Source organism: Bison bison, unplaced genomic scaffold (genome assembly GCF_000754665.1).
Source record: "Bison bison bison isolate TAMUID 2011002044 unplaced genomic scaffold, Bison_UMD1.0 scf7180017864180, whole genome shotgun sequence".
NCBI lineage: Eukaryota > Metazoa > Chordata > Mammalia > Artiodactyla > Bovidae > Bison > Bison bison.
The window spans coordinates 15922160-15934497 of record NW_011494752.1 but is presented as its reverse complement, the minus strand read 5'-3'; the positions used below and the strand labels follow the sequence as shown (position 1 = coordinate 15934497).

The 12338-nt window shown below is 48.3% G+C and overlaps 2 protein-coding genes across 3 annotated transcripts in view; one reads left to right on the top strand and one right to left on the bottom strand.

Moving 5' to 3' along the window:
- Nucleotides 1-5637, top strand: part of ATP1B2 (ATPase, Na+/K+ transporting, beta 2 polypeptide) — an 11770-nt gene extending 6133 nt beyond the window's left edge. The window contains exons 2-8 of the mRNA XM_010843212.1: nt 66-212; nt 1475-1603; nt 1951-2055; nt 2157-2362; nt 2594-2650; nt 3439-3537; nt 3645-5637. Coding sequence (XP_010841514.1) covers nt 66-212; nt 1475-1603; nt 1951-2055; nt 2157-2362; nt 2594-2650; nt 3439-3537; nt 3645-3809 — 908 coding nt within the window. The 3' untranslated portion in view covers nt 3810-5637. The remainder of the gene's footprint in view (nt 1-65; nt 213-1474; nt 1604-1950; nt 2056-2156; nt 2363-2593; nt 2651-3438; nt 3538-3644) is intronic.
- A 5220-nt stretch (nt 5638-10857) lies between these two features.
- Nucleotides 10858-12338, bottom strand: part of TP53 (tumor protein p53) — a 12520-nt gene continuing 11039 nt past the window's right edge. The window contains exon 11 of one of the 2 annotated variants that reach the window (XM_010843073.1): nt 10858-11804. In XM_010843073.1, coding sequence (XP_010841375.1) covers nt 11723-11804 — 82 coding nt within the window. In that variant the 3' untranslated portion in view covers nt 10858-11722. The remainder of the gene's footprint in view (nt 11805-12338) is intronic. The other variant, XM_010843072.1, reaches the window with a different exon arrangement.

Below are 12338 nucleotides of genomic sequence, written 5' to 3'. Positions count from 1 at the left end.
CTCCAGAAGAGCGCCCCTTCCCTCCCTCTGATTCTCACTAGCTGGCCAGGCCCGTCTATTTTTAGCTCGTGCCCACCCCTTGGACCCTGGGAACATTCATGAGGGGGCGGGTCTTGGAGAGGTGGGGTGTGTGTTGGAGAGGGTTCTTCACAGCGGAAGTTGTCTGGATCCCACTGCCTCGTGTTTTGGAGCCTTCTGTGACTGCTTCGTAGGTGGGGGGCTGTGGGGCCGGGGTGCCACTGGGAGGTGTTCGGGGCTGGGTGTTGGGCTCAGATGTCACAAGCGGAGGGAGTGGTCACTGGTGGTGAGATGTGTACATCATCTGGGCCCTGTGTCTCAGGCCTTGGATGGCCAGGCACCTTCCCCACCCATACCTTGGAGGTGGTGTGTGGGACCACATATTCAGGAGATGTGGAGGGACTTGTGTCTGGTTGAGGGTCCGGTGCTGGGCATAGATGCCAGTGAAGGGTGATTTCTTCCAAAAGGGATTTTCAAGCTGGGAAGTTGAAGCACAGGAGACATTGTGTGGCACAATTTACAGTTCCTCCACGCTGACTGAATGCTGTTCCCATTAGCCCACCCCACCAAGGGGCCCTTGAAGTGGGTCTGATGCAGTCCTTATGCAGGAAATGGGAAGTCCAGTCCGTGGGACTGGAAGGGTCCTTGAGTCCTTGGGAAAATCTGGGGAGGCTTGGGGAAGTGTCTTCTGAGATGGAAGGACTCGAGATCTGGGGGAATGGAAACAGCAGGTACTCACACTAGGCTGAGGAGTGACAGTGACTTGTCACATCCACCAAGAGTCCACCAGGCTCTCTGCCTGGAAGGCTGTGGAAAGTCTTCCTTTACACCTGCCTTTGCCCTGAGTGCTGAGTGTGAGCTGGGGGTGGGGTGACTGTTGAAGGCCCTGGACAGCTGTCTCTGAGAGACTTTGTAGCTTTGGCCGGAGACCCACTCAAGGTTCAGCTCTTGTAGGGCTCAGAGAGAGAGAAGATTTTGCTGTTTGAGTGTGAGGGTCCACACCCTGAGAGATGGTTTGAGAGTTTGGTGGTGAATTGGGGCCAGTGCCAGCTTGAAAAGTCATCGTGCTGGACAACTTCAAACATGAGTACCCATATAGCAGTAACAGATGGTATGCCTTTTCAGGGCCATGAAGGTTGACAAGTTGAGAATATAATTTGTGGCAAAATGACTGTGGCCTATTCAAGGGGTTGTCCAAGCAACAAGAGTCTAGGTTTCTTGTGTCCTCCACAAAATTGGGCTTCACTGTGCTGCTGTAGGACCAGAAGGGGCTGGGAGCCATGGCTGGAAGCCAGACACACTGCCTTTTTCCAGCTTGTCTCCTTTTGCTCCCAGGGGAAGGCTCCCTGGGGCTCTGGGATCCTTTCCTGAGCAGAACCTCTGAGTGGGGGAAGGGCACGTGGACAGGTCGTGGATGGAGACCTGGAACCTGTTGACCCTATTTCCTCCTCTTTAGCCTTTATCCTCCTCTTCTACCTCGTCTTCTATGGCTTCCTCACCGCCATGTTCACCCTCACCATGTGGGTGATGCTGCAGACGGTCTCCGACCACACCCCCAAGTACCAGGACCGATTGGCTACACCAGGTGAGTGATGAGACTCCCCCACCAGCCAGGCTCACTACTCTGATGCCCCTAAGCCTCCCAAAGGAACTCGCAGGTTGAGAACTGTCAGCTCTTAGAGGTTTGGTTCTGATGAGCCAGTCACCACGTGCTGGGCAGTTCTTCTTAAAGGCCGCCTTCACATTCCCCACAGCTGAGAGCTATGTGATCTGGAGAGGTGGCAGAGGGTCACAGGAGATCTCCCTCCCTGGAAGGCGATCTCAGATCTTCCCGTCATCCCTCACCCTGGTGTTCCCCATGTCCATCTTCTTCCCTCTTTGTATGGTCCTTTGTCTTACATATACCCCCTCATTCTTGCCTCTGCTGACTAGGCTTGATGATTCGCCCTAAGACTGAGAACCTCGATGTCATTGTCAATGTCAGTGACACTGAAAGCTGGGACCAGCATGTTCAGAAACTCAATAAGTTCTTGGAGCGTGAGTACGGGCTCGATGGCTATGCAGGACTTCGGGCAGGGGGTTGGGTACCCTGGGAGCAGAACATGAGGTCGGTGACTCTCTCTCGCCCACCTCCTTAGCTTACAATGACTCCATCCAAGCCCAGAAGAATGATGTCTGCCGCCCTGGTCGCTATTACGAACAACCAGATAACGGAGTTCTAAACTACCCAAAACGTGCTTGCCAGTTCAACCGGACCCAGCTGGGTGACTGCTCTGGCATTGGGGACCCCACCCACTATGGTTACAGCACTGGACAGCCCTGTGTCTTCATCAAGATGAACCGGGTACTCATATCCTTAGTCCCCAGGGAGAATGGAGGAGGGAGCTACCATCTGCTGGCAGTTGCTTTCTTTTACTGGGGCTCTTGGGCTTCGGGAGACTTTTAGATGTTTGAGTGGCTGAGAGAACAAGAGAGATGTGACTGCTGGAGGCTGAGATCATGGCTGGGGGGCTGGATATTTCTGTTTTTGACAACTTCTTTTCCTAACCCTCACCACTGTCTCTCCTCACTCCAGGTCATCAACTTCTATGCAGGAGCAAACCAGAGCATGAATGTTACCTGCGTGGGGAAGGTGAGTTTGTCGGGCCTTGTCCATCTGTTTGCCCCATCTGTTTGTCTTTATGGTTTCCATGTCATTCACTCATCTCTCCCTATCTTCTTTACTCCCAGAGGCCCCATAACTCTAGGGACAAGGGGGTAAGCATGGGCTTCAATATGGCTCAAACTCCAAGGCACTGCCACCCCTCATGCTTCTGTCTAGGATGCAGAAGTCTGCTCTTTTATATGGATAGACACCCTCTCCCTGACTCCACCCGAGCCCCTGCCTCTGGCTTCTCTCCATGATCCTCCCATCTTCTCTATTCCCTGACCATGTCTTCTGCGCTCAGTCTCATGTCTCTTCTGCCCTCAGTTCTTTTTAGGTATCTGGTAGCTGCTGGTCTGTGAGCACCACCTGCCACCACTAAGTTGTCCTTGGAGCCCTGCTTCCCCCACCTCTGTCCCTCTAGGAGCTTCCTGCTCCTCTTGCTTCATTCCCCTCCTTGCTTCCTACTGAGCTCTTACTCATTGATCTGTTCTCTCTTGGCTCCGCTCCAGAAACCGATTCCTGAGGATGGGGTAAGAATTTGGGGTGGGAGGGCAGTAGAAGGCTTCGGGCTCCTTAGCACCCTGGAGGACTTCCCAGTCTGATGGTGGAGACAGGATACCCCCTCCTGTGCAAGCGCAAATATACCAGACTCCACAGCTCAAGGGATACAGATTTGAGAGAGCACAATTGGGATGAAGGAGGAACAAAGGGAAGTCAGCTGAGTTCCCGCCATCCCTAACATGCTCTCCTCCACCCTCCTACGTCCCCCACAGCGAGATGAAGATGCCGAGAATCTCGGCAACTTCGTTATGTTCCCTGCAAACGGCAATATCGACCTCATGTACTTTCCCTACTATGGCAAGAAGTTTCACGTAAGTCCTGCGGGAGGCCGGGTGCTGGCTCCTCCAGGGGAGCAGGGTGCGGGGTTGGAGGCCCAGCTGCCTCAGGCCTGGAGCCTCGCTCTCCTCCTCTGGCCCAGGTGAACTACACACAGCCCCTGGTGGCCGTCAAGTTCCTGAATGTGACCCCCAACGTGGAGGTGAACGTGGAGTGCCGCATCAATGCTGCCAACATTGCCACTGACGATGAGCGCGACAAGTTCGCGGGGCGTGTGGCCTTCAAACTCCGCATCAACAAAACCTGAGGCCCCCTTCCTCCCGCCCCCAACTCTTTCCTACGGATGCTTCTGGAATACCCCTGACCCCGCCTGATCCCTCCCTCACCCACCCCAAAGGTATTTTTTATAACAGAGCTATGGCTTGTCTGAGCCTCGCGCCCTTTTCCTTTCCTTCTGAACCCGGCCTGACATCTGTCGTGATTCTCTGGTTGCACACACTTTCCACCATCTTCTTCCTGCCTGAGCTCTGTCAGAGACAGGGAGATGGAACCCCCAAGATGGTCATAGAGTTCGGAGTCTTTCTAGTCCTGGTGTAGCTGTGAGTGAGGTGTCCTCACAGTTCCCCACCCATCCTGCCCTCCTGTTCCAGCCCTCCAGAACTATAGAAAATGCCCACCCGCCCACCTTGGTCTTCCCTCATAGCTCAGTTGATAAAGAATCCGTCTGCAATGCAGGAGACCCAGGTTTGATTCCTAGGTTGGGAAGATCCCCTGGAGAAAAGAAAAGCTACCCACTCCAGTATTCTGGCCTGGAGAATTCCTTGGACTGTATAGTCCATGGGGGTCACAAAGAGTCGGACACGACTGAGTGACTTTCACTTTCTTTTCTTTTCACCCACCCACACACAGACGGCAATCTCTTCATGCTTATCTCCAGACAGAATGTGGCACTCCATTCTGTTTTTTAAAATAACTGAAGTATAATTAACTTACAACACTGCTGTTAGTTCCAGGTGCACCGCTTAATGATTTAATATCTCTGTAGGCTACAGAGTGGTCACCAGTGTGACCCTCTATCCTCCCATGCCAGCTCAGCCGCTGTCCCCTCCCCTGTCTCCCACACCTTCTGCCTTGTCTACCACAGTCGCTGTCTCAGTGGCTTTTGACTTGTGTGACTCCTTGGTCAGTCTTTCCCCACTTCTCTATCCCCATTCCCTCCACTGAAAGCGGGACCACTTGTAACTGAAGACATGATGGCTCTGTGGCCTTTTCCTTCTTTCCTGGCACAGCTGGTTTCTCACTCCACGTTGAATACGTGAGCTGGGAATGAAGGTCTGAAAGAAAAATCCCTGTTGATTCTTGAAAATTCTCTTCCTGGTCTCCTATCACGCCTCAGAGGGGCGGGGTTGACCTAGGCTGAATATGCACTTTGTTTTTGCCGATGGCTCCCTCCCCTCTGTTCCCTTTCCCAGAATATCCTGCAAGTTCTACTTCCCAGGCGCCCTGGGGGAGGGGCAGCCACTTTGGCTGGGTCCCCAGTGGCCACCTTGGAAACGTCAGCTGGTTATGGGACTATTCCATCTCCTTCCCCTCCGCCCAGATCTGCTCCCCCACCCCCATCCTCTCTGTGGCTTCTCTTAGCAAGTTATCAACTAATCACAAACTAACTCCTCCCCTTTCTTCCGCATGCCAGCCTGAAAATTGCAGATACCTCCTCCTTTTAAGACTCTGAATTTCTTGGCTCCATCTCCTTCAGACCCCTTTGCCTTCTTAAACAACCCCATAGTGCCCATAGAATGTTAAATGAGGGACCTTCTGTGTTCTTGAGTTATAGAGGCATTTTAACTCTTTCTTCTCCCACGCCCTTCACTTCCCCACCTGTAATTTCCCTGTTCTTTTTTGATGCTGCAGCTTCCACACCCCACCCATGGGTGGACCCTTCCCTGTTTTTCTCTGACTGGATCTGAGGCTCTTCCCTTTGGATCCCATTGTTTTCCTGCACTCCCCTCACCCAAGTGGTCTCTCTCTGCAGTTATTTAATGCCTGTGTCTGATCTACTGTAAAAAGAGGATAAAGTACAATAAAATGAGAGCAATTATATATATATATAAAAATATATATATATCATACATGGAGCCCTGCGTGCAGGTTGTTCCTTTCTGAGCTTTTGGAGGAGACCTGGGAAGGGGGTGAGGGGTGGATTTGGGTGATCTGAGGGATACCCAGCCCTTGGGAGGACCACTTCCCTGCTTTGATCTCTTGTGTCCAGTGTCCAAGAATCTACCTCCTAGATTGCTCCATCACCCATACTGTCTTGAGATCAATCACTCAATACAAGACAGGCAAGAAGCCTATGTCTTTTTCTACAGCTATACTTATAAAGTGCCTACTATGTGCATTCTAGGCAACGTGAAGATACACTTATGAAAGAGGCAGAGTTCCTGCCCCCAAGGAGCTCCCCAGTATAACAGGAGAGGGGAGGAGCACTCGAGAAACTCTCAAACCAGGTAGACCTAAACGTATTTCCAGGAAGGAGAGAAAGCTGGTGAGGACAAAATTCAGAGTGGTCAACCACTCTCTGGGGGGTCGGTGGGGGGGTTCATAAGGAAGGTTTCTTAGAGGCTTAAAGGATGGGGTGGCTTTGGGGGAGAGGCTAGCATCAGCAAATGCCCAGAGACAGATGAGGACAATTGACTGGAAGAAACAGATCTCAAAATAGAATGAACCATAGGATCCCAATTTTGTGTATAAAAAAAGCACACAAGCATAGGAAAAGGATGGATGAGTCTGTACAACAATATTTTATTGTGGTATTTTGGGATGGGTTTATAGCTAATTTTTATTTTCTTGGGGTTTGTTTTTGTTTGCAATGAGTTGGCCTGGATGTTTGCCTTGAAAAAATAGCTTTATTACTTGTGTATACACATATATATAGTTTTATCTTGAGTGCAATGTACACACACATGGATTGCTGGGTTTTAGTCATATAATGCACATTATACATAAAATGTGTGTGTGCGTGTTAGTCACTCAATTGTGTTAAACTCTTTGTGATCCCATGGACTATAGCCCGCCAGACTCCTCTGGAGTGGGTACTGGAGTGGGTAGCCATCCCCTTTTCCAGGGGATCTTCCTGACCCAGGGATTGAACCCGGGTCTACCTGCATTGCAGGCAGATGCTTTACCATCTGAGCCACCACAGAAGCCCATACATATTATATTAGATATTATAGACAATTTTGTGCATTACACTTGTTCATTCAATTTCACCTGGCCTGGTAGAGCTCTAATTCATTTTTTTAAATGGTTGCATAATATTTTTTTCTATTGGGTTGTTCTTGTTAATTTCTTAAAGCTTCTTGACAGTTGTAGATATAAACTGTTTTCTGCATTGTAGATTTCCCCCAATCGTTTGTCTCTTGAGTTTGTGGTGGCTTCTTTACTGTTAAAAAGTGGTTTCTTTTTTTTTTTTTGGCCACACTGCGTGACTTGTGGGATCTTAGTTCCCAGACTAGGGAGCAGGGATAGAACCTACCCCTCAGCAGTGAAAGCACGGAGTCTTCACCACTGGACTGCCAGGGAATTTCCAGAAGGCTATATTCATATTTTGTAAAAATATTTTGGGCAGGATTTTATTTCATTTTAATTTTTACATATGCCTTAATTCCTTTGCCTATTTTTTAAAAAACAATACAACTAAAAATTTAATTTATTTACTTATTTATTTTTGGCTTCACTTCTCAGCTTGAGGGATCTTCTATGACCAGAGATTAAACCCTGGCTTCCTGCAGTGGAAGCTTGGAGTCCTAACCTCTGGACTGCCAAGAAATTCCCACACTTGGTCTATTTTGATTTCTTTTTGTGTGGTACAAATGAAGAGTCTCGTATTATTTTATTAGGGTATCAGCTTCATTAAAAAAAAAATTCTTAATTTACTTCCTCCCATTGATCCTCCAGGTCAGGAAGATCTGGAGAAGGGATGGGCTACCCACTCCAGTATTCTTGGGCTTCCCTGGTAGCTCAGATGGTAAAGAATCTGCCTGCAATGAAAGAGACCTGGGTTTGATTCCTGGGTTGGGAAGATCCCCTGGAGTGGGTTGGAGGAGGGCATGGCAACCCAATCCAGTATTCTTGCCGGGAGAATCCCCATGGACAGAGGAGCCTGGTGGGCTACAGTCCATGGGTTTGCAGAGTCAGACACGACTGAGCAACTAAACACATTGAACTGAAATGCCAACTTTGGCTGTGTAATACATTTTACTACATACTGAGTTCTTCTTCTGGATTCATTGCTGGCTTGTCTATCACTCCTTATACCAAGCCATATTGATCTGATGCCAGTTGATTTTATAGTCTGTTTTCTGATACCTAGCAAGGCAAGCAAGCCCTCTGCCCATTCCTTTTTGGTTATTTGGGGGCACTTATTCTTCTCTATAAATTTATGACAAATATATCCAATTCTCAAAAACAAAAGCCATCAAGACTTGTTGAGATTCTGATTGTAATTGCGTTGTATCTTTATTTCAGGAGAACTCATCTTTTTTATCAGATAGTAAGTTTTCCCATGTAAGAACAGGTTATCATTTCCTTTTGTTTGGAGCTTGGTTTATGTCCTTAGATAAGGTTTTATAATTTTCTCCAAATTGAGTCTGTGCCATTCTTTCATTTTTTTGTGTGATTCTTGTGAAACTTATCCCTAATTATTTTATTGCCATCTACTATCCATCTACCTTATTAAATTAGCTTAATTCCATCATCTATTATTAACTAAGAGGTTAGTTTTTAGGTACATAAGCATATGATCCAAAAAGCAAAAATATTTATTTTTTAAACAATGTTTTGTTTTCTTCATCTCTAAAAATCCTGTTGAGTGCTCTAAAACTGATGTTAGTGGGCATTCTTGCAGTGAAAGTAAGTCTTAACACTGCCAGGGAAGTCTTCTTGTATAGTTCTAATTTAAATTGAAATGACCTTAGGGTTTAACCATTAGGATAATACCAGTATTCCATTACTATTTTTTTTTGGCCAAGTGATGTGGGTTCTTAGTTCCCTGACCAGGGATCAAACCCAAACCCCCTGCAGTGGAAGCACAGAGTTTTAACCACTGGACCACCAGAAAGTTCCTCCATTACTCTTTTCTTTTTTAAAGGAATGGCTGCTGAAATTTAATCAAATTCCTTTCAGCATCTGTTGATATGATCATATTTTTATTCCTTAATTTATTAATACAATGAATTATGTTGACAGACTCTCTATTAAACCAATTTTATGCTCCTGGAATAAACCCTACTTGGTTATAATGTTAATATTCTTTTGATTCATCAATATATATTTTTTGATACTATTTAGATATTTTGCATCTCTATAAATTAGTTTACTTTTAATTTTTTAGTATCTTGATTAAGTTTTAATATTAATGAAATCACAAAAAATTTACATGAATTACACTTTTCCTATGGTCTGGAATAGTTTATTTAAACATTGGATTAATTTGCTCTTACTGTTCCTTTTTTTCGCAAACTCTTGAGTTTTTCTCTTTGTTTAAAGTGTATCTTCCCCCCCCCCTTGAGTCCTGCTTTTGAATTTATTCTTTCAACCAACTTGGCTTTCTCTTTCAATAAGTTATATCTTTAATTTTTAGGCTGCATGCTAGCTTCCTTTTTCTTTTTCTAAATAAAGAAAACATTTATGGCTTTACATTTTCCTCATTGTACAACTTCTACTGGGTGTTATAGATTTGGGGCCCCTGTGTTCCTGAAATCAAGGAGGTAAGTTTTTAAAATTATTCTAAAACTTAGCGGAACAGGACTTGGGCTCTTTGAGTGTGGGGGCAGGGCCAAGTCTGCCACTGGTCCCCACAACATAGAACAATCCTGGGCACACAGTAAGGCATCAGTCAATGAATATCTGCTGGCTAGATTGTCAGGAGGGAATATAGCCAGAGGGAAGGAAGTGAGCAAGTAGGACCAGAGAGGTCAGGGACTCATTGGAAGTCACATAGCTTAGTAGAACTGGCCTGAAAACCCAGGGTTAATTCTCAGACCAGTAACCTATCAGGGTTGCAAAGAGTCGGACACGACTGGGTGACTGAACTGAACTGAACCTATCAGGACACAAAGGGATTGGCAGAGCAAGGAAGGCTCTGCTTTGTGAAGGAGTAGAGCAGAAACAAAAAGAGCTAAGGACACACTCTAGAGAAATGTGGAGTGTAGGGGGGTGCAGGACACTGGTCAGAAAGAGGCTCAAGGTGACCTGTCTATAGGAGTGAGGCAAGGAAATTTCGAGTTTCAAGTGCTCTGGTTTACCAAGGGCCTGGCTTGTGAGGAGAGATGGCAAAGTTAAAGATCTCTACAAGAGGTGGTTCTGGGTATCCTGGGTAGTGTTTGGCATTCTCCAGAAAGGAAGAAAAAGTGTGATTTCGAGGCCAGGGAGCTGGTGGCTTCACAGCTGTCTGGGATCCTCAGGGTAAGCCTGGGGATTCCCTCAGGGACTTTAAGCCAGGTTGAGGGAACAGTGGTCCCAGAAGCCCCTCTGGACCTTACTCTGCTCTCTCTGCCCGCAGGGAGGAGGCAGATGAGCTGTGGCCCCAGTCTGGCCATCCTTCTAATGTTGGCTCAGGCAGCAGTGGCGGGTGTGGGATGATGGGGAGAGCCTGCCCCCAGCCCCGCTCCCTGGGAGCTGGCAGCCCTAAGGAACAGAACGGGTGGAGGGGGGTGCAGGGCTCCCCAGGCTCGACTCTCCTCCCTACCCCAAGAAGCCCTTTGAAAGGTTTTCCTGGCAGAGTTTAAAGCTTCCATTCATTCAGCTGGCTGGCACGAGGCCCGGGTGTGGGGACGCCGGGTAGGCCCCAGTCCCATGTCCCAGCCCTCACCTTAGCCGCCCCCACTTCCTGGGGACCCTGGCTGGCAGGCCTTCTCTCTCCTCACCATAGCACCCACTGTCCTTCCCCTTGAGAACCCAGGTATCCTGCCCCTTTCCTGGGGAGCAGATGGCCACCCTGGAGGCTCAGGCTTACTAAATCAGACATTTAAATCCCATAATCCTTGGTGAGGCTGAGAGGGGGCAGCAGCCCAATCCTAGAAGCAGGAGCAGAGACCTTGTGCCAGCCCTGGCAGGAGGGGAGGGGGACAGTTGGTTCCCAAGTTATGAATGGAGGCACCCCTTCCCTTATTGTCATGCAGCCTGCAGACTGACCCAGTCTCCAGGCTTTGTTCTCCTCCAGGAAACCAGGCACTGGCGCCGCCTGCCGCCACCCTCCCGCCAAAAAAAAATGTGCTCCCTGAAGACTCAGGTGGCTGCTTCCCAAACTCACTCCCTTAATTCACCCCTGCACTGACCCCAATCTCTCAAGACACACAGGTGGTAGCAAAGTTTTATTGTAAAATAAGAAATTGATATAAAAAATGGGATATAAAAAGGGAAGAGGAGGGGTGTGGGTGACACATGGTGTGCCTTGCAGAGTACAGAAGAAATCTGCGGAAGCATTTGGGGGAAATAAGACAGGTACTGGCAGATACAGCAGGGGTGGAAGCCACTGGGATCCAGGATAAGGTGAGCTTTCCCCTTTGGCACTGAGGTTCACCAAGGGGTTATGATCTGGCAGGGCCAGGAGAGAAGGGACTTGGAGACTTCTTCCCTTTAACCAGCCATTCAGTCAGAAACTGTCAAATCATCCACCCAGGGGGACAAAGAACCAGCACCCACAAAAGGCACTAAGTCCCAGACATTATGTAATCAAATAATGGTTTTGGGGCCAGACATACATTATTTCATTAACCCTCACAACAAACCCCCCGTGAGGTAGGTATGATTATCAGTTTTTTATAGATGTGAACAATGAAGTCAGGAGAAAATCGAACAACTTAAGATAGCTTCCCTGGCTAGTATGGCAGAGGACTGAGTTTTCCAACCCAGTGTATGGCTGGTTATAAGATGTTCCTCACATGCAGGAACACATTCTGACCTCTCCCGAACACGGCTCATAGTAAAAACCTTGAAAGCTAAGCTGGAAAGCGCCAGCACCCCCCAAATCCCCAGAAACCACGAGCGCAGGTCTGCCTCTTTAGCACAGCCACAGGCTGAGCAGATGAAGACTCCCAGGGGGTTTCTAAGGCGCACCTGCACCAAGCAGAGGTCTAAGAACCTGAGTCTCAAAAAATGCCAGGGAAGGGGCAGGGGATATGGGTGGGGATGTCAACAGGTGACAGGAAGCAGAAGACATCAGTCTGAGTCAGGCCCCTCTCTCTTGAGCATTGGTTTTTTATGGCAGGAGGGAGAAGGCCTCTTCTTAGACTTCAGGTGGCTGAGAGGAGAAAAGGGAGGGGAGGAGATGACATCATCTGAGTGAGAAGCTCTGGGCCCCCCTTCCTGGACCTGAGCTTCGAAGGGCCTGAGGCGGGAGCAAGGAGAACTTACGTTAAAATGGTCACAGCCAAGGGCAGGCATGCTGACTGAGCACCTTGGGGTACTTGTGGGTGTAAGTCTCTTAATCTTCCCTTACCCCAGTTGACACATGAGGAAACTGAGCCCGGGAAGGGAAGTAACAAGGCCAACATGACTCTTTAGTACTTTGGATGGCTGAGCATCTGACTCCAAGGCCTGATATCCCACAGTTATCAGGTCTCTATTTGAGACCCTAGCTCTGAGAGTCTAGGGTTTGCTAGAATAGGCAAAGAAACATCCATGCCTCGGACTCCCGGAGGCAGGAAAGTGGAGGAAGTCTAAAGAATGTCTGGGCAGGGTTGGGACCCAGCGGCAGGGTATCAGCTGCCTTTTACCTTGAAGGCAGGACCAGAATGGAATACCATGGCTTTCTAACACAGGAAAGCAGCAGATA